This window comes from Odontomachus brunneus, unplaced genomic scaffold, assembly GCF_010583005.1.
Source record: "Odontomachus brunneus isolate Ranch 3 - 2012 unplaced genomic scaffold, Obru_v1 Obru_scaffold_005, whole genome shotgun sequence".
Classification (NCBI taxonomy): domain Eukaryota; kingdom Metazoa; phylum Arthropoda; class Insecta; order Hymenoptera; family Formicidae; genus Odontomachus; species Odontomachus brunneus.
In genome coordinates, this window is record NW_022639455.1 from 3,743,867 (window position 1) to 3,763,574 (window position 19,708).

The window sequence follows — 19,708 nt, forward strand, 5'->3', positions numbered from 1 at the left end:
TATATATATATATATATATATATATATATATATATATATATATATAAAATTTAATAGCCGTGTAGGGAGAGGGATTACTGAAATGTGTTCGTTACATTAGGTCGAAACTACTAGACACTGTCTTAAAGTGAATCAGCAAAAATTTTTAATAACGTCAGTAAACGGATTATTTCATCGATGATTAATGAGTTTTTACTGATTTTCAATGAAAACACAAAAAGTTGGATTTAGTACAACATATAACGAATTTAAATATTATAAATTTTGCAGTGAATACTTCTACTGGTGAATATCAGTGAGAAATATAGTAAAATAACAGTGTTTTCACTGAAATTTTTAGTAATATACAAATTCGTTGTATGATTTTACATCATGTCATTTAACACGTTTAAGGACCGGTTTTTCAATAGCAATAACTTGGATTCAAGTTTAAACTCTATTCTCTATTCTAACAATGCGTTTGTTTAAACATTTGTTTTGTTTAAACAAAGTTTAAGTTGCAATCTAAGTTTAAACTATCATTGAAAAACCGGCCCTAAGAGATGTGTAAATTATAATTCAATACATTTAAATGTGTTAAATGATGTAACCTAAAACCTAAAACGTTAAGAAATGTGAAAAATAAAAAGAAAATGTAAAGGTTTTCAAAATAACATACCTGAATTTAAATGCATGTAGTACAAATATCCAAAATACACTCCACAGTTATCTGGATATCTCTAGGACTATAAACAGTATAATCAGTAGAAGGGATCAGTTAATATATTTACTGATCCCTTCAGCGATATCTTACTCTGATTGCAATGCTATATTTATAATTGAACCACCACTTATAAGTACACTATTTTACTGAAGAACACTGATTGTACTTTAGAGAGCAGTTGTGAGCGTCGCGTGTCGCAAAATTCACTGCTGGAACGTTACAATTTTGTTGCGTCTCACCGACGCGGCTATACTTGCAATTTTCGAAAGTGTGCTTCTCGTATTTTTAGCTTCTGATGAATATGCGATACAAACGGTGTCACGTGCACACGCCTCACTTCACACACACACGGCCCAGCTAACGATCTCTAACGCGAGAGAAGTCCCGTTCTAACGTCTGCGAAGCCGCATTAATCGAGTTGGTGTTTACTATTGCAAATTTGCGCCTCATTTTTTGGACCGGTTCGAGTAAGAGAGAGGTGGCCGGTAGCCTCAGTTCGGTACAATTTCTTTCAGCATGTCGCCTCGACGCACCGTGCATTACGCGAAGATGCGAAGACACCCTTTTCATACTTTAACGTCGAAAATCGAACCGTGTCAACCTCAATTCTGAAAAGTAACACACCGTGTCTCCGCGCGAAAGTCTATTTTTTCCCTTTTTTTCTTGTTTACACAAAACTGCGCATTTGAATTTTTATCCTCGACAATACACACAGATCCACAAAATCGACATCAGTTGGCGTGCAAATGCAGATGTGTGATTCTGCATGTGTGAATCTTGTTAATATGAGTTGCAATAATCTCTGTGATACTGGCTATTGAGAATTCAGAAACCAAAGAGCGGTTGCCAAGTATAGAAACTTCTTTATTTTATTATATCGACTATGCAGTTTCGAGATACAATTGTGTACAGTATATTTGAACGAGTTTCTGGGCGAGACACATTCTTGAGTTTTAAAAAATTAGAGTCTCAAGGCCCTTTTCTAACTTCGATTATCTTTCATCCGACTTTTCTGTTTCTCAAATTTCGACTTCGACAGATACTTCGCTCTATTATTTTTCCGGGAAATCTAAATAAAAGTGGATCTTTTGTTACTTTGGTTCTTTTTTTCCACCGTCGTCGTTTTTCCCCCGGCTTTTCGCGGCCACTTTCATTGGACTCGCGCAATTCTCGTTGCGCGTCCGACCTAAGGCGGCACGACGCCGCCGCCGCCGCGCAATCCGATCGCCGCCTTCCACCGCCGCCAGAGATGCTAATATCGCGCAACATAGTTGCGCTCTAGCGCGGTGCTCGCACGCCCTTATTATTTCTGTTCTCGTGGCGTGTGCATATGCATGCGTGCAGAATCGCTCTTTTGTACGCGGACTGGCTTGGCCCTCGAGGACGGCGTCGACGGCAGCTCGCCGCCGTGAGAGTCCTGGGCATTTAAAAATGACACTCGCCACACGTGCAACACGCCGACAAGATGCCGACGAACGCACGCGGTGGCCAGCGGTTAGGACAGAAAATGCGAAGCGCGCTTAGAAATAGGTTTGTACGTGGTGTATACAATAGAAGTATCTGGAAAGAGAGAGAGAGAGAGAGAGAGAGAGAGAGAGAGAGAGAGAGAGAGAGAGAGAGAGAAAGAGAGAGAAAGAATGATACGCGGTTGTATGTTGGCTGTAGTAGGTAACACGATTGTTGTCGCCTCGAGCTCTCTTTCGACGTTCGTTTCTGCGTCAATCGTGAACCGCGACGTAAGACTTTCTCGTTGTGAGGAATCAGCATAGACTCTACATACATTTATTTGACTGTCCAATTGTAGAATATTCTAAACAATTTGTGATTTTATTTGGTTATGATGCATCTAACGACTCGCGAGTTATATAGCTTGATGTGTGTGCCACTTTGTGTTCCAGACAAGATCACATTGCCAGGATGCCTCGGGTAAGGAGACAAGTGGTTCTGGAAGATCCAACTGGGCCTGTTACGCCGGATATGACAGAAACGAAATTGAGTAAGTTTATTTATAATGAAATATTGCTTGCACACATCACGTCGTATGATCACACAACTTTCTCAGATTGGCTCACTCAAGCAACTTGTTTTCACAGTAAAATCCGAATACCTGGACGATGGATCCTTGGATGAAGTCCAGAAGTCGGTGGAAGAGACACCAAGTCCACACTTACAAGATCACCAATATGGACAAACACCTTCCTATCAAATGACCAGGAAACCCCCACAACCACCTCCACGAGCTGAGGTAAAGCAAGCTACTGTTGCCTACACAACAATTTTAATTCTCAGATATCAATAATCGTGCGATTATTGCTAGATAATTATTGATGATTGATGATGACTTGTAAACTGTTTCTTTTCTTAAAAGATATCAGTAATTTTCTTGACAAATGACAATTGTGCTATTCTCCTTGACAAATATACTTTTTTTCTTGATAGATATCAGTTCAGGCGGTAAAAAGAAGACTGAATCTGGAGGTGGGGACAACTGGTCCCAGCCAACCGGCTTTCAAGGCTCCTAGAGGTAAACGCAGGAGATCCGGCTCGAATTCTCTGACCGGTCACACACCCACCAAAAGTAAATTTTGTTTTTGCTTTATGACATTCCCACCCCGTCTTTCACATTTCACGCAAGGAAGAACCGTCCTCATTGCAGGTAAAACTGTAGAAAGGACACGGTACGATACGTCGTTGAGCCTACTCACGAAGAAGTTCATCCACTTGGTGGAGAGCAGTCAGGACGGTGTGGTGGATTTGAATGTGGCGTCCGAGAAGCTGGAGGTACAAAAGCGTCGTATATACGACATTACTAATGTCTTAGAGGGCATCGGTATCTTAGAGAAGAAAAGTAAAAACAATATCCAGTGGAAGTACGTTATCCGCTAATACTGCGCACATTGCTTACACCGAGCGACAGATCGGAGACATTTTTATATTAAAGACGTAAATTGTTCTACACAGAGGCGGTCAGTTGCCGAATGAACGGAACGACATCGCCGATCTCAGCAGGGAGGTCGCAGACCTGGAAGCGAAGGAAAACACCTTGGATCGATTAATCCATGGTGCGAACAAAAACCTACGCGAACTCTGCGCAGACAGAAAATACGCTTATGTAACGTACCATGATTTACGTTCAGTCCCAATGTACAAAGAGCAAGCTATCATGGCTGTGAAAGCACCGCCGGAAGCAACCCTCCATGTTCCGCAACCCACGAGTAATCTTGGCCAACAAAAGGTAAACATGAGCAAAGTTTGAATATTGTTTCCGCACGGACGTCACCGGAAATGATATTATCTTATGCTTGCGAGACGAACGCGAGATATATTTCACGCGAGTGTTGCTACATTTCGCTCTCTAAGCGCGATAATGACACTTCTAGCTTCAGATGCACATGAGGTCGTCTCACGGGGAGATAGAGGTGTTTCTGTGTCCCGACGACCCCGGAGTCAAAACGTCACCCTATTCCGGATACGCGACAACGCAATCCGTGGTGCCTCAATCAAAAGAATCCGACATACCTACTTCTTTACCCCCTGAACTGTTGATTAATAGAGATGTCGACGTGCGAGTCGAACCAGTACCTTCCGACGAAAGTTCCCTGAACGCTCGCCTGTGTACCCCCATATCTTCAGTTAGCAGTTTAACAAGTATGAAGGATGCGTTCCTCTGCGAATCCGACGATTATGGACCAATGGGCGGTGGCAAGTTCCAATTCCAAACGGAGGACCAAATCAGCACTCCAGGTAGGGTCGTAAGCAACTTTGATCGTTAGCTTTAGCTTGCCTGACCTGCTTCTTTTTTATTCCAAGCATTCATTGTATATATGGGCTTTCTTTCATGTGCTCTCCACTTGATATTAGTAGTCAACTCGTTAGAAATAGCGCAATTTCTACAGTTATTTTAAAAGAAGCCCTGAAGTGGCAAAAAACTAATTTAATTTTTAAAGTAAGTTTTCTCCCTCGAATTTCATTGTTACCTGCCTCTACATTTGCGTTTGGAACTTGTTAGAAAGAGGGTATGATCTCATATTTTTTATAAGTATGTTGTCTCTAATATATATATGCACTATTAGAAAATTTTATCTGTTCTAAATACAGATGTATGTACATATCTATATTTCCTTACTCTGGTATCTTAATAAATATATTTTATTGCACATTTTTTTTACGTTTTTTGTTTTCGTAATTCTTTTTATTTGCGTTGAATTTCTTATGTTTCATCCAGCTTGCAGTTATATTCATTATAACAGAGTATTAATTAATTTTTGTTCATTTAATTTTTGTTGTAAAATACGTTCGAATTTTCCTACTTTTTGTTGCTGACAGATGCACTTCTGAATAATCGTTCATTTCCTATTGAAAATTTACAATAACACACACACACTGAGGTAATTATCTTTACTTTCTTCACTACAATTTTTTCTTTTTCTATGCTCGATAAGAATGTATTGCATGCTATAGTTTAATAATTATTCGTGGACAAATCTCGTTCAAAGGAACGGTAGTAATAGTTACACGATTTCATGTAACTTTATGATCCGCGTTACCTGTCCTTTGAACATACTTCTCTGCCTTTTCACCAATGGACGATAGCCGTACCCTGATGGAGCTCTGGCTGTGACTTGTGTGTTAATATTATTAAAGTCACATCACAGGCAGAGTTCTAGTTAGGTAACGGTTTCATACAGCAAAGCTCGTGTCGCGCGAAGGTACGTTCATTTATACAAACTAACTATTGGCTCCCCTCTTTATTGTGATGTTACAATTGTTAACATTGTCGTGTGATCAACATATAAATGTAAGATGTGCTTCTTAACGCGATCGTCTGTTTTTTACAATTAGATTTGACGTCGGAGGAGAAAAATAAATACAATCTTTGACCTGAAAATCCATCGACTCGAATTTTGCAGCGATCCGACTTTGATATCACGAGTAGCAATTCTCTCATGACTAAACAATCCACTATGGAAACATTTTGCTGCATTTGTTACTTTTTCGGTTACTTATTTGATGAAAGCTTGTAGGCATATCTGACAAACTGCTCTTAACACGTAATTCTAAAAACTAACAATATGCCTTAATTGTACTTCTTAACGCTTTGTAACGTATATCGCGGACTTACATCTTTCTCAGTAAAATAAAACGATGCTTTGTGACGCAAATAGGATTGATGTAAACATATGTCGAAAGTTCCACATTATCGATAGATATTTCTCAATAATGAGAATAATTTTAAATAATTAATGTATATCAATAATAATATGTATAAGATCCAATATTACGTAACATAAACTTCGCAAAATTATTTTTTATATTCTTTGAGTTCTCAAAAAAACCGATTTATTATCTCCCAAATGATTTTTGAACGATCTAAGTGAAAATAATGCATTAATAACGGCATTCATTATGACAGAGGGATTAAAAAACAAATGCACTTTATATTAACGTATTTATATTGGTTTGTCATCCTTCATTGACTCTGCTTCTGTTACAGAACTGGATATGTTCGATTTTGGAGAACAATTGCTGGCTTTGGAACCGCCGCTTTCCGAGAACGACTACTCGTTCTCATTAGGCACCGAGGAGGGTCTCGCGGATTTGTTCGATTTGAAATTCTAGGAATATCATCGTCGTCGCCACTAGAAACGTAAGAGAGCATTCTCGTCTCTTTGGACCATCACTCTGAGTTCGCCTCCCTGGTGCTCGAACGGACGGAGTCGCCTCGTCAGATTTTTAATGCGCCTTCGCGTCACACGATAGGACAGTAGGTAACTTCGTTGCGTGCGCCGATCTTTCCGATATACAATTCGTGCGATATGCGATATCGCTTTTATTTATTTTACCATTTCTTCCCGAGCGAACGTTTATTCTCATATTTTACGATTAACGTTAATGAAAGAACGACAAAGTGATTTAGTGAGGTCATGCGCTATAAAACGTCGTATATTTTCGATTTCTACGAATGATTGTAAATACAAACTAATGTATAAGCGAAATAGTTTATATTCTGTTTGTACATGATTTTACTAATTGGTCCATTATTATGTAGTTTGTGTTATGAGAGAATTATGCTGGAGTATTTTAATGCGTTCTTACATTTACGTTCTCTTATTACACGCGCATACGCTTCGGAATGTCTTGTGCTATCATTTTATTACGGCTTCTTGCGGGGATCGTAAGCTCTGGATGTGGATAAATCGAACTGCGAGGCACAGGAAAAACATATCACGAAATTGTTGGTACGTGCTTCCGGCTTGATAACGATTGATGTCGATTACGTAATGAATCGCAAAAGCTCCAGAGGGAAAGAGAGAAGGCGTTTTATCCGTGCAATCTGTAATAATAAAAGTTATACTAAGTGATAGGGAGAAGCGTATATTCGCATCGGGAACGTAGGAAGAGAGAAGAAATGTGTGTTTGTGTGTGTGTGAGGGAGAGAGAGAAAGAGAGGGAGAAAATGAGAGGAAGAGGAGAGACTGCGTCAGAGGAAACGACCAAATTGCTTTTCGTCAATCGTGAAACGAATGAGGCAGTCGAGAACCATCATCAATTGGTTCTCTCTGATCTAAAACTTCTATGGAAAAATTAGTTTTTTTTTCGATTTTTCGACGTCGCGAACACGGAGACGAACTCAAAACGTGCAAGGAGCGAAGCAGACGCATGGCAATCTTGGATTATATCGCTGCAGCGCGGATATGCGTATTTTCAATAGTCGGCGTCCGGACGATTGTCATCCGAGATCCATCTATATTCGCAGTACTACTTTGAACCTGATCGCGGGGATTTTTACAGAAAGACGTTCTTTTGCCGGTGGGCACTTGAATTCTGTCGCGCGCACGCCGCCGAAGACGTTTCATCGAGCGAGACTCGCGCGGAGTCACCTCCTTTCGTTCCTCGAGAGCTCAAGGATACACTGGGGAAATTATCTCGTCTGGAAGTCCCTTAAGGATGTACTCTAACGTACAACTTTAGTGTACGTCCAAAGCCATAGTGCCTACAAAATAATGAACATACCCTTCTGCAATTGTAAATACTTTACAAGCGTAACTATACAAATGTAAGCATATACACACACACACACATACGTACGTATATATATGTACATGTATTATAACAATAACAATATATATATATGTATATAGATATATTGTACACACATACACACACACATATATATATATACATATATATATGAAAGAATATATAACAATTCGAATGTGTGTGGCATATTGCGAGCGCGTCGTTACATATAATTACCGTATACATAATCGGTTAACTAGTTACTTTTAATTATTCATATTATTATTAACGGTTATTGCGACATTAAGCGAGATGAGATGTTAGTTTATAATTTTACTTATACATATATATGTATATGTATACGTACATATAATACGTACCTACATTTATAGCGAACGAATGTTGTGCAGGATAATGAGACTGCCCGTTGCATTGTGGACGCGTGTAAGCAATTTTGCAAGACTTTCCGGATTATGAAAAGTGAGACCAATAAATGAACGATAATGCTCCGCAATATCTTTTTCGCGACAACCCTGTCACAAGACTTACAAAAAATATTTCGGCCTTCTCTCGGATATGTGGGACTCGATCGTCTTTTTAAGTACCTAGATAAAGTCAGTTTATTGATGTCACAGATATTTTATGGACTTGGAGATAGTTTTGCCTAAAATCCAGAAAGATTACGTGTAACAGTATGTGATGAAATGAACGTCACATTCGCGGATTGTTACTTTGCACAACGTTCGCTGCTGCGGCTCCCGTTTGCAATTACAGGGAAAAATTATATTAATCTTGTTTTCGTTTTCTCGATTACACTAAGCGGCGTTGTGCACTTCTTTTTTTTCCATATGCCTAGTGCAACCAGAGGGTAAACAGTGACAAGTGAAGTGTGCGTGAAAGCATGTGGCGTGAGTGCGTTAAAATACGAGTGCATTCGAAGTCTTTATGTTATCATATATAGAATATACTTGAAAATAATTACTACCTCATTAACTGCTAATGGGGTCTGTTGACGGTGCAAAGTATTGACATTTAGACGCGTTTGGAGTGTCGAGGTATTCTGCAAGATTTAGGAAAAGAAGAACTTCGAATGTATTATTTTTATTTCTCCAAAGTAGTGTCTTCGCTTACGCGTCTTCGAGTTGTATCGTACGCTTAGGAAACAAAAGCGAACGAGCGAGAATCGCGTTCTTTCGCATCCGATCCAATGCCTTTTTATAGTAATTCGCCAGCAAAGACGGCAACGTTTGTCATTTGAATTTTTAGTCTAAGAATTACGTTCGCTTCTAGTAATCTATTAACATAACTATATTCTTTCGTACGTTCAGCACACGATTTAGTTTTCTGCGAGACGTTCCTTTTTATACGAATCTTTATTTAAATATATTGGTACATAGAAGTGACGTCCAAAAGGAGAATAAGGAAGAAAGCACAGAGGCAAATATTATTCTCTATCGGCATAACGCGATGAATATGTGACTCGTATTGTTTGAAAGTAGTTCTTTGCCTTAGTTATTCTCGAGGAACAGGAACAAGAGATGACAAAGAGAGAACGAGAGAGTGTGTGTCGTGTATGTGCGTGTATGACGTGTGCGTGCGTGTATCTGCGTGTGCGAAAGGAGCCCTTTGGTTCACCATTGCGAGCGGTGTAGCTCTGCGAAAACCGCATTTATTATGCGTGTACGCGCCCTTTTGATCGGTAAATTTGAGAGACTGTTCGGGATCGATGGCAAACAGGTTTGCAAACGCCGATCGATCGTTGTAAAGAGCGTAAGTGAAGTTGAAAAAAGAAAATATAAAAAAGAGAGTCAAGTCAGAACTACCATTATGACGAACGAACATTTTGTCACATTTTAACGGGTCCGGCCCGCCGAAAGAACACCGCAGAATGAGAGAGAAGGGAGAAAGTTACGAAATATAATCTTGTGTAACATCGTAGACATATGCGTATCATTATTCATCCCGATGCATATCCCGTTTGTTAATTTCCGCTCATGTGTGGATTACTTCTCGTGTATGATTTTCTGCGGTTTGATCTGCGATCGCTTGCGATAATGAATGCAATAATGAGATATTAAGATTGTTTGAAGCTCAAGTGCCGCATAAAATAGTCTAATAAATTTGATAATTTCAAGAATGCGCGTTTCTCTCTTGTCGCCTTTTATATAACTGTTCTTTCAATCTTTTCTCTCAAGGTTTGGCAATTATTGCGACAAACCTACATGAAAAAAAAAATATTTGTTTCGCTCAATATGTTTTGATATTCGAATTAATTATTAAAGTTTGAAATGTTTTTGAACATTTTAATAATCGTTAACTTTCTTGTCGAATATTTTCGACGGGCATCTATTATATAAGTTTGCATGAGGATTCCCGGAATTTATTCAGAAATTAAATTTATACGAGTCTCCTTGCAAGTGAGAAAATACGAAGGTAGCATAGAGCAGAACCATAGACGTTACCCACTGAGAAGAATTGTGGACATTGAGGTAGTTCACATTTTATGATTATAGAGGCGCTTGAAAACAAAGCAGCTAAATCGCGCGTTCATGGCCACTCTCAGGCTTCTTTCGGGTCGCAGCCTTTCGTTCACTGACTGTACCTTAGGGTCCCTACATTGCATCCCATAATCTTTAGTGATAACGCATCTTGCCAAATATATGAACAATGAAATAACCAATTTGTCTCTCGAACCGGCTTGCAGAAAATTTTGAACGTTCGTTCACGCACTACCGGTCCGTCAAGTGCAAGTTGCTCGTATGTATATACATATGTGCATCTTGTTCTACGTTGTGCTGTTTTATTTTATATTTATAAGGGTTATATTCCTATTATATTGATCCGGTTAATAGTAACTGCGTAGAATTTTATGTGCATATTAAATCGACGGCAATTCGAATAGAATTCAAACATTCGTCCGATTATGTTTTTGAATTTCATGCATGGTCGTCACTGACAAATGTACTGCCAGACAAATTTTACTTTATCTCGATCGTTTTACGCTTTTACCGTTTAATTAATGTAAAAACGCGCACCTTTATCTTGTTTTTCTTTATTTATGCGAACGACATGATGTTTCACAGATACTCTGAGATGTCAAATGTCATAATTAATACAAAACAGGCATAATAAACGACGATTGTTCGAACAGCTGTTCAACAATTTTAGGTAAAATCTATTATTGCGACGAGACGAATGAATTGTGTGAATTAATGTGTAACTATTGTGTAATTAATTGTCTGTTTCACTTGAGAAATAATTGTGTCTTTTAGATGCTGGTCAGTAAGTTAATATCGTACAATGAGCATGGTCACTAACGACATACAAGGTTCCTTAAAAGAAGCTTTGTACGAGACTTTAACTGGAATCTTATCGCCACATCGCGAAACTCGTCAAGCTGCTGAACAGAGAATTCAAGCCTTAGAAGTCACAGAGGAGTATGGAATACACTTGACAGAATTTGTTGTGGACCCTAATGAACATTTACCAATCAGACAATTGGCCTCTGTCTTACTAAAACAATATGTTGAGGCACACTGGTGTTCATTGGCAGAAAAGTTCCGTCCACCAGAACTTAACCCTGACACTAAGCAAAAGATCAAAGAGTTACTACCTTTAGGACTTCGAGAATCTATTAGTAAGGTAATTTCTTTAGCTATAGGAAGGATCAATTTATGCTCTCTGCACAATTTAATCATGAATACAGAAACAGTGTCTCATATACATGTATATATAGACAAAATATTATCGGCTTTAGGTACGCAATACAGTGGCTTATGCAATATCTGGTATAGCACATTGGGACTGGCCTGAGAATTGGCCTTCCCTTTTTGAGATTCTTGTCAGTTGTTTAAGGACAGAAAGTGAATATGCCGTTCATGGAGCAATGAGAGTTTTGATAGAATTTACACGGGATCTCACAGATGTTCAGTTACCCAATGTGGGGCCTGTTATTGTGCAGGAGATGTACAGGATATTTCAAAGTGAAAATGTAAATTTGATGGAATACCTGTCACTCTTTTCATTTGCCTTCTTGGACTCATCAGCTTCATGTCGATTGTTTTACAGTATTCCATCAGGACGCGTCGTCGTGCAGTTGAGATTTTCGCGACTGTCACGACTCTGGCTGTTACGGGGATTTACGAAAAGGGATTTATAGAACAGTATCTACAGCCAGTCATTCCTATGTTCTGCGAGAAATCAGTCGAGTGCCTCAGAGTGCCTAATGGCCCATCTAGTGACATTGGATTTAAAACGGATATTATTAAAGCTATAAGCGGTCTTGTTACGAAATTGCCTAAGTATGTGTCGGGCTTTTTACCTCAAATGTTACCATCTGTATGGGAGACGTTGTCGCAAAGCGCAAAAACTTATCAGGAAACGACGGTGAATGGAGACGAAGACATTAACGACAAGGAAGTCGATTCCGACGGTACATTATTACTTCGCGTTAACTATTGTATATACATAGGCCCTTATCCTCTATCGATGAAAGTGTCTCTAAATATGGCTTATAAGCTAAATAAGCGATTTTCCTGATTGACTTTCAGACACATCTAAAGACACTTTTATCGACAAAAGAGGGAGTTCAGAATGAATCATTCTTATTGCCGTTTAAAAACTGATGAATTGCATCTCTGAACTCTCATCTGCCCAATTATTGTAACTAGTAAAACAAAAATAGTAAATATTGTTACGATGAACATCCTATATACATGTTTTTTAGGCGAAGTAATCAACTTTAACAACCTAATTATCGCGATATTCGAGTTTGTTCAGTCCATAACGAATCGTAAGAAATTTACGAATTTGTTGGATAATCTATTACCGGAACTCATGTATTATTTGATAATATTCATGCAAATTACGCCCGATCAGATTCAACTGTGGACGAATAATCCGAATCGATTCGTTGAGGAAGATGAACAGTGCTTCATTTACAACGTTAGAATCTCAGCGCAGGAGCTTCTGACGGTGAGTGGAAGCTCTACAAATGCTATTGAAACTATAAATGCTATTGTTATTTTCATGCGGAAACTACGTTACTTGCAGACCCTCGTCAATCACTTCGCGGAGGTGGGGATTCATGCGCTTTGCGACGTCGTGACGCGACATATTGAAACAACGAACGCCTTAAAAGCTAGCGGCGATGGTGGTAACAGTAACGAGACTTGGTGGAAAATACAGGAAGCCTCTATCATGACACTGAGCGTTTGCAAGGATATCATTGTTGAGAAACAACAGGGTGGGACATTGCAGTTCGATTTTATTCGATTTCTCGATACGGTTGTCTTGGGCATGCTGAATGATTCAGGTGATTATAATCTTGGAAAACTATTGTCTCGTCTCGCAGCTGATACATCAGAACATTACAAACCTCTGATATGTACTTTGATTCTCAGGCTCGCCTCCGTTACTACTCGGTCGCTGCTTATGTCTCGGTGGACGGTACGCCCAGATAATGCCGCCGGAAGTGAGCTCGCGATTTGTCGAGGCGACGGTTAATGGCTTACAGGAAAATCAACCGTCTTGCATTCGCATTAGCGCCGTTAAGGCGATCTATTGGTTCTGCGAGACGCCGTCCGAGGAATCGGTTCCCAACATAATACGCTGTCATTTACCGAACATTTTCCGCGGATTGTTTAATCTAGCTAGTCAGCCATCCACAGACGTTCTGCTTCTGGTCATGGAGACGTTTCACGTGTTAATTGCGGTAATACTAACGTCTCCCCATTGCGCACATTTTTATTGGATACATCTTTTCTTTATTTAAGTTACTTGGATCTTATTTGTGTTTATAGCTACATAAAGAATTTACAGCATCAGTGGAAAACGAGATTTGTCCTTTGACAATTGCAGTGTTTCTAAAGTTTCATAGCGATCCGTTGATGTTACAACTATGCCACGACATATTCAAGGAATTGACTCAGAATCCGGGCTGCATCGGGCCATTGCAAACTCGTATAATACCGACTCTTACGAGTATGATGACGATAACGTCAATGGACAAATCGAAAGATGGTACGCTCTCTCGCCGTGGCGTTGATTCGCACGTCGGTTCAAAGCCGTCTGTTCGCGTCTGTACGCTTACTTCTCCTTCTTTCTTCAGAGGGATTTCGAACCGCGGCGTTGGACGTTCTGATAGTCTTGGTGCAGTTTTCGCCGTCACCTCTGAGTAACGCATTGCTTGAGACCGCATTCCCGGCTGCTTGCCACTGCGTTCTCAACTCGGACGACCACATGACGCTGCAGACTGGCGGTGAACTTATACGTACGTACTTGGTTGTGTCGGCTCAGCAAGTGATTACGCACCAAGACAGCGAAGGACGAACCGGATTGCAGTATATACTGGAGATCATCGGTCAGCTACTGAATCCGCAGGTACAGTTGCACTACCGATTTTTCGATTGGAATCTGTCGGCCGATTAATCGCACGCTCATATGTGCGTGTTGGTGCGTTTCAGATGAGCGAATTCACTGCCAGTTTTATTGGGCGTTTGGTGACCACGTTGATCAGACGCGTGGGTAACAACCTCGGCGAGAATCTCGACGTACTGCTGAGAGCAGTGTTGAGCAAGATGCAGACAGCTGAGACGCTAATCGTCATGCAGAGTTTGCTGATGATTTACGCACACCTCATAAACACACACTTCGACGCTGTGCTGAATTTTCTATCGACTATACCTGGACCCACGGGACATAGCGCTCTCGCGTTCGTATTGTCCGAATGGGTGAGCAGGCAGCACCAATTCGCCGGCAGATATGATTGCAAAGTCGCGACGGTCGCGTTATGCAAAATCTTGGAGTACGGAGTCACTCAGGGAGACAGTAGATTGAACGAGATCACTGTCAAAGGAGATCTCATCATCTCAGGTTTGTGGGATTACGTCCTATGATTACTTGCGGTGAACAAATTGTGAAAATTAACAAGAAGCGTTAACTCATTCTTTTAAACTGATCTGCATAGGAACTTTGTGTGTTTCTTTTCTCTTCAAGTTATAGTCAAGTACTAGTCTTATTCTAAAAGTAAAGAGCAGCCTATAGTTCAACTAAAAAGTAGACTATAATTGTGCACGTCGCGATGTTGAATTTAGATTTCGAAATACGCAGGGATTGAAGATGGCGTAAGAACTAGGAGCAAAACTGAGTCGCGGCCTTACGAATGGACTACGGTGCCTGTACTTGTAAAGATATTTAAAGTAATAATCAACGAATTTTCGGACGAATTGGAGGCTGTTGGTGCCACTCCAGATACGAATGTGAGTATATATAACATCGGCGCTACTACAGCTCCCATTTTAACAAGTTTATCTTAAAATGGGATCACAGAAACAAAGTTCCCTGATGTCATGACTGTGACAGTTATCGTGTTAATACCTGTTCCGTAAACTCGTTGTTATATTCTGTCGAAATGATGTGACTTTGACACAGGAATCCGACGAGGATGACGACGATGACGAAGGCGAAGAAACATGGATAGATCCTGGAACCGACAATATTTTACGTAAGTTTCTCGAATGAGAGAAAACGTACGATTATTCGCCGGGGAAACTTTCGACGAGTTACATGATCTTTTTGCAGGACTAGATGCTTTGAATGCAGGCTACGGCGACGTCGACGAGGACCCGGAGTTAGTGCATGACTCGATTTACCACCTGAACATGAGCCAGTATTTGCGCGACTTCCTACTGAATTTTTCCACTCATCACTGCTTCCCAATGTATCTCCAACACCTGAATGTGCCAGAGTTGAAAGTTCTAGAGAACAACATAAATATCAACGCGCTCATGTAATAGGATAATTCACATCGATCAGAATAATTTTTGAATTTCATAATAAACGAGCAGTCTTTTTTTCTATTCTCGTAACACGTTCATCGCTTCCCCGTCGTCCTCGAAATCAAATTCGCATTATAGTCAATCCGATTGTTGCCTCTACTCTCCTGCTCTCCCTCATCGCGCTTCGGATTTTATTACAGAATGTCGCCGTAAAATTCTGTGAATTGCGACGATATTTATGGACTCGTTAATTCGTCACCACCGTTGTATATATTAATATTACGTTTTATTCGGGTTTTATTTACATTACACATTTTTTTCTCTTTTTTTTCTTTTTTCCTCTTTTTTTTTTTTTAGAATCGTTACGTCGCATCTACATACAAAAGACAGCATACGTGCGCTTTTATGTGCTTAATCTACATCGTACGGCATATTTTCTACAACGTTATATTGTATCTAACATTGTTCTCTGGTCGCAGCAGATATCTTGCGCAGTAAACTCTCATCTCGGGAAGTTCGCGACGATTGATTACGCCTGACGGGCTCCTTATTTTCCTCCTTATTTCGCTTCTTATTCACATTTTTCTCGCCACTTATACGCACGTGTGCTTTAAAATATATAGGGTCACGGTTATTCGGCAGCATAGAATCCTAATGTTTGATTATCTCTCTTGGGAGGGATGGGAGGCGCGAACGAAAAGTATCCGAACGAAAAATAACAATTGATCGATTCGATACACGCAGTATGCGATTAAGGGTAAAACACGATTCACACGCATTGTATTCACTGTAGCCTGCACACATCTCCCTCAATCGTATTTCTGGCGTACATCAACACTCTGTCCGTTCCCTAAATGCTTTACAAAAACAGTGTAAAAATCACAAGACTGCGTACACTCTACGATCTGTAGACGATACTCGCCAGAGAGGGAAAGAGAGAGGATGAGGAAGAGAGTACCGCCGGCGCTGTGAATAATATTGTTTCTACTTAAACCATGAAAATAATTTTACAACGCAATTGATCGTTGAGGCGATGATCTCTCGAGATATACACCATGTTTGTCTCAGAGCACAAAGCGAAAAGAATATCCACGTGTGCCACATTAATACACGTGTTGTGCTTAAGTTTATCATACATATCTACAAACCTATAATCACCACGTAGCACAATGGTGAAAAGTATTCCACTGCGTATGTGAAGTCCTCCTGCCGCGTGCGGGCGGGCACACGCACGTGTAAAATCTACATAAATTATCGTGTACGACGAATATTTACAGTATCAGTTAGGGCGAACGTGCTGTATATAAACTCCACGCATGTGTACACACAACAGCGATAACGTAAGCTTCCTCGTTTTATTGCAGTTCAATGCGCGCGCCGCCGCGCTTCTTTCTCGTCGTAGAATCACAAGTATTTGAACATCGCCGAATGTATCGCATTCGAGGGAACCGACAATGAGAAAGTCTCGCCGTCGTCCTCGTCGTCTATGTATATATTTCAAAAACTGTGATATCAAATTGTCTTCTCCTCTTCATCGAGGAGCGAACAGCGCGACGTGTAACATTTGTCGCGCGATTACAAGGATTTTGCTTCCTGTTCTGGCCGCCAAGTAAACTTACGCACTTCTATGTGTATGTATACGCGCATACGCGTCGTATCCCGAGTAAACAGTCCCGTAGGGATCGTTCGAATAACTGTTAAACACCTTCCGTGAGCTTTCAGCTCGTTATCCAACAATTACGTCCGTGAGCGGAACATTGCACGTGCACACGATATAAACGGACAATGTGTCGCGTGGATTGCACCGTGCTAAAGTTCCGGAATCTCAGCTGCACGCCTGCCGCGTTAAGCCATCTCGTTGCAACAATCGCATGCCCGCGGGGGACGCGTGTCTCCATGCGCATTGTATTTCAATATTCACGTGGCAAGCGATTAAAACTTGGCAAACTAAAAGGTACAACGAGTCCACTTATACTGTAGTAACCGACAGTAGACCCATTAATTTCCCTCCCGTGCCAGGACCACCTGCTCCCACCCTATTTCCGTGAACTAACATTTCTTGCACGGTGGTGAAGTCGTCCAGGGTCGTCTTTTTGCGCGCCATCTTCTTGTGACTGAGTTCGACAATATTCAGCGGCTTCTTCGATACTTTGTCCTCCGTGTGTTCGCATATTAGTACATCGTTGGTCTGTTGCATTTGCTGCTGCTGCTGCTGCTGCAGCAATAGCTCTTGTTGCCGTTGTTTGCGTTCGCGTGCACGCTCCAGTTGCCGTTTGCGCTCTTCCTTGCTCCAATATCGTCCTACCTGGTGATATGAGAACACATGTGTTTTAACAATAATAGTTACGATGATGATAAATTAATTGTAACAACTAAATTGCTTTTCTTAAAAACAAAAAATTGTTTCAGCAAATTTGCTAAGATCACTGTCCTTCACAGATTATTCTAAATTTTACATTTTTTCATGTAATAGTGTAAAACAGACTTTATTTATTTATTAGGTCCGCGCAAAATATTTGCCACATTCGTTACAAATAAGATAGAACGGAATTATCTAATTTTGTAAAGGATTAATATTTAGGAATAAAACACACGTGTGACGTGTGGTATAGTGTGTTCACGATTCTACTACTTTTTTATCTTTCATTTTATTTGTATTAAGTTCAAAAATTAATAATTAAATCAGGGATATTGATCATGAAACAAGATTCTATCTGAAAAGTTTTGACAAAGTATTGTACATCAAAAATTTAAGCTCAGTCTCGAGATCTAATCTAATCTTATCGCGATTATCGACCTGGGCTCACCTTCATCTCCGACATAGTGTCGTCCTCGGTTGTGTGACCGGCTCTCTCCTCGGATATCTTGATTGCCCTATTTCGCAATATCCGATTCCTCACGGGCCGCCTGGCGATATACCTCGTCCCGTCCGCCCGTCTTTTTACCTTCCACTCCATCTGCACTTCGCCCTTATCCTCCGGCGGTATCCACGTGGATGTGCACACCTGCTGGCTGCCGACGAACTGATACTGCGTCAGATTCGGCGCTTGGAAGTTACCGTGCGACTTAGATTTCCGCGCGCCGCTGGTCTCCTTGGTGGTGAGATTCCGGCGATTGAGTGCTTGCTTGAATAGCTGCTGCTGCAGCATCATCGTTTGCTGCAGATTCGCCACGTTTGTGTACATTGTGTCGGCCGGTAGTGTATTAGCGTTCGTCATCGTTGGCTCATTGCGATCTCGGTGATGGTGCGACGAGGATGAGCTCTTCCTCGTGCTCTGATTCTTCGACTGCTTGGCGGCGGAAGTCGTCGTGGGTGTCACCGGCATGGGACAGTTGCAGCCCAGTTTCTGCTGCTGTGCTTGCTGTTGCTGCGCCTTCGGTGGTGGGCACAGCACCAACGTGCTCTTATGATGGTCTCTTTCACCTTGATGGAGTTCCAGAGTGAGAGGATTGCTGTGGTAAGACTCGCCTGTGTTGTACGCGCTCGAGCTGTCCTTCTCTTCGCCGGAGCTGTTGCTCTTTGAAGACGAGTGCCACTTTTGATTGCCGGTCGCGTGATTCGGTTGTACGTGTTGCAACGTCGCGGCATGATTCGTCGTCGAGGATTGCGTCGTCCAATGCTGATGGTGCTCATACGGCGACGAGTAAATGGGCTCGCTGTCTGACTCCGGTATCGTCTCGTAGATGTGCTCGGTGTCGCTCCAGACATGGCTCGAGTACGCCTCGACGAGCTTCACCGGTGGCGCGGGCGGCCCTGACTGTTGGCCGCGCAAGGAAATATTGTCAAGCCTCTTTGAGCAATCCTTCATAGCGTCCTGCATCCACTGCTTGCGGTCCTCCGTGTGGTGTGCCGGAGAGGTCGCGTTCTTGCTGGACTTTTGCGAGTTTTGCGACGAACACGTGGACGACGAGTTCGTGGAGAAAATGTTGACAGGTGGTGGTGGTTGTTGTTGTTGCTGTTGCTGCTGCTGCTGCTGTTGTTGTTGTTGCTGTTGTTGTTGTTGCTGCTGCTGTTGTTGCTGCTGCTGTTGTTGTTGAGTATGAGAAGGTATAGCAGGGGGTGCTTTCAGAGTGGAGTTGTTTACCTCGCTTTCTTTGGTACGCTCCTCCGTTTGCTGTTGCTGTTGACGGATCAGCTGCTCGATCATGCTGTTCTGATACGCCGGTAGATTCTCAGGCGAGAGCGGCGGCGAGCCCTGAAGTGAAA

General features: G+C 41.3%; 3 protein-coding genes across 17 annotated transcripts in view; 2 read left to right on the forward strand and 1 right to left on the reverse strand.

The window, feature by feature from the left end:
- Positions 1-9,661, forward strand: part of LOC116848307 (transcription factor E2F2) — a 16,813-nt gene extending 7,152 nt beyond the window's left edge. For 5 of the 8 annotated variants that reach the window (XM_032824240.1, XM_032824265.1, XM_032824289.1 and 2 more), the window contains 7 exons: positions 2,602-2,699; positions 2,797-2,948; positions 3,143-3,281; positions 3,360-3,573; positions 3,665-3,938; positions 4,084-4,447; positions 6,198-9,661. In XM_032824240.1, coding sequence (XP_032680131.1) covers positions 2,602-2,699; positions 2,797-2,948; positions 3,143-3,281; positions 3,360-3,573; positions 3,665-3,938; positions 4,084-4,447; positions 6,198-6,322 — 1,366 coding nt within the window. In that variant the 3' untranslated portion in view covers positions 6,323-9,661. Of the gene's footprint in view, positions 1-1,983; positions 2,234-2,351; positions 2,440-2,601; positions 2,700-2,796; positions 2,949-3,142; positions 3,282-3,359; positions 3,574-3,664; positions 3,939-4,083; positions 4,448-6,197 lie in introns of those variants that run through there. The other 3 variants (XM_032824247.1, XM_032824296.1, XM_032824256.1) reach the window with 3 other exon arrangements.
- Positions 9,662-10,312: 651 nt separating this feature from the next.
- LOC116848375 (importin-9) lies at positions 10,313-15,582 on the forward strand. Of its 5 annotated transcripts, none has more exons than XM_032824378.1 (14): positions 10,314-10,480; positions 10,807-10,891; positions 10,996-11,365; positions 11,481-11,714; positions 11,792-12,155; positions 12,450-12,697; positions 12,776-13,037; positions 13,126-13,436; positions 13,525-13,744; positions 13,833-14,104; positions 14,188-14,596; positions 14,834-14,982; positions 15,155-15,227; positions 15,305-15,582. In XM_032824378.1, the coding sequence occupies exons 3-14, from the start codon at positions 11,024-11,026 to the stop codon at positions 15,514-15,516; spliced, it is 3,096 nt and encodes a 1,031-aa protein (XP_032680269.1). In that variant the 5' UTR covers positions 10,314-10,480; positions 10,807-10,891; positions 10,996-11,023; the 3' UTR covers positions 15,517-15,582. The 5 variants fall into 5 exon arrangements, with proteins under 5 accessions (XP_032680304.1, XP_032680269.1, XP_032680293.1 ...); XM_032824392.1 differs by lacking the exon at positions 10,314-10,480 and adding an exon at positions 10,524-10,542; XM_032824387.1 differs by lacking the exon at positions 10,314-10,480 and adding an exon at positions 10,556-10,684.
- Positions 15,565-19,708, reverse strand: part of LOC116848389 (PDZ domain-containing protein 4-like) — a 74,757-nt gene continuing 70,613 nt past the window's right edge. For 3 of the 4 annotated variants that reach the window (XM_032824457.1, XM_032824446.1, XM_032824429.1), the window contains exons 6-7: positions 18,309-19,697; positions 15,565-17,806 (exon numbers count right to left, since the gene is read on the reverse strand). In XM_032824457.1, the coding sequence (XP_032680348.1) occupies positions 17,471-17,806; positions 18,309-19,697 (1,725 nt within the window). In that variant the 3' untranslated portion in view covers positions 15,565-17,470. The remainder of the gene's footprint in view (positions 17,807-18,308; positions 19,698-19,708) is intronic. The other variant, XM_032824437.1, reaches the window with a different exon arrangement.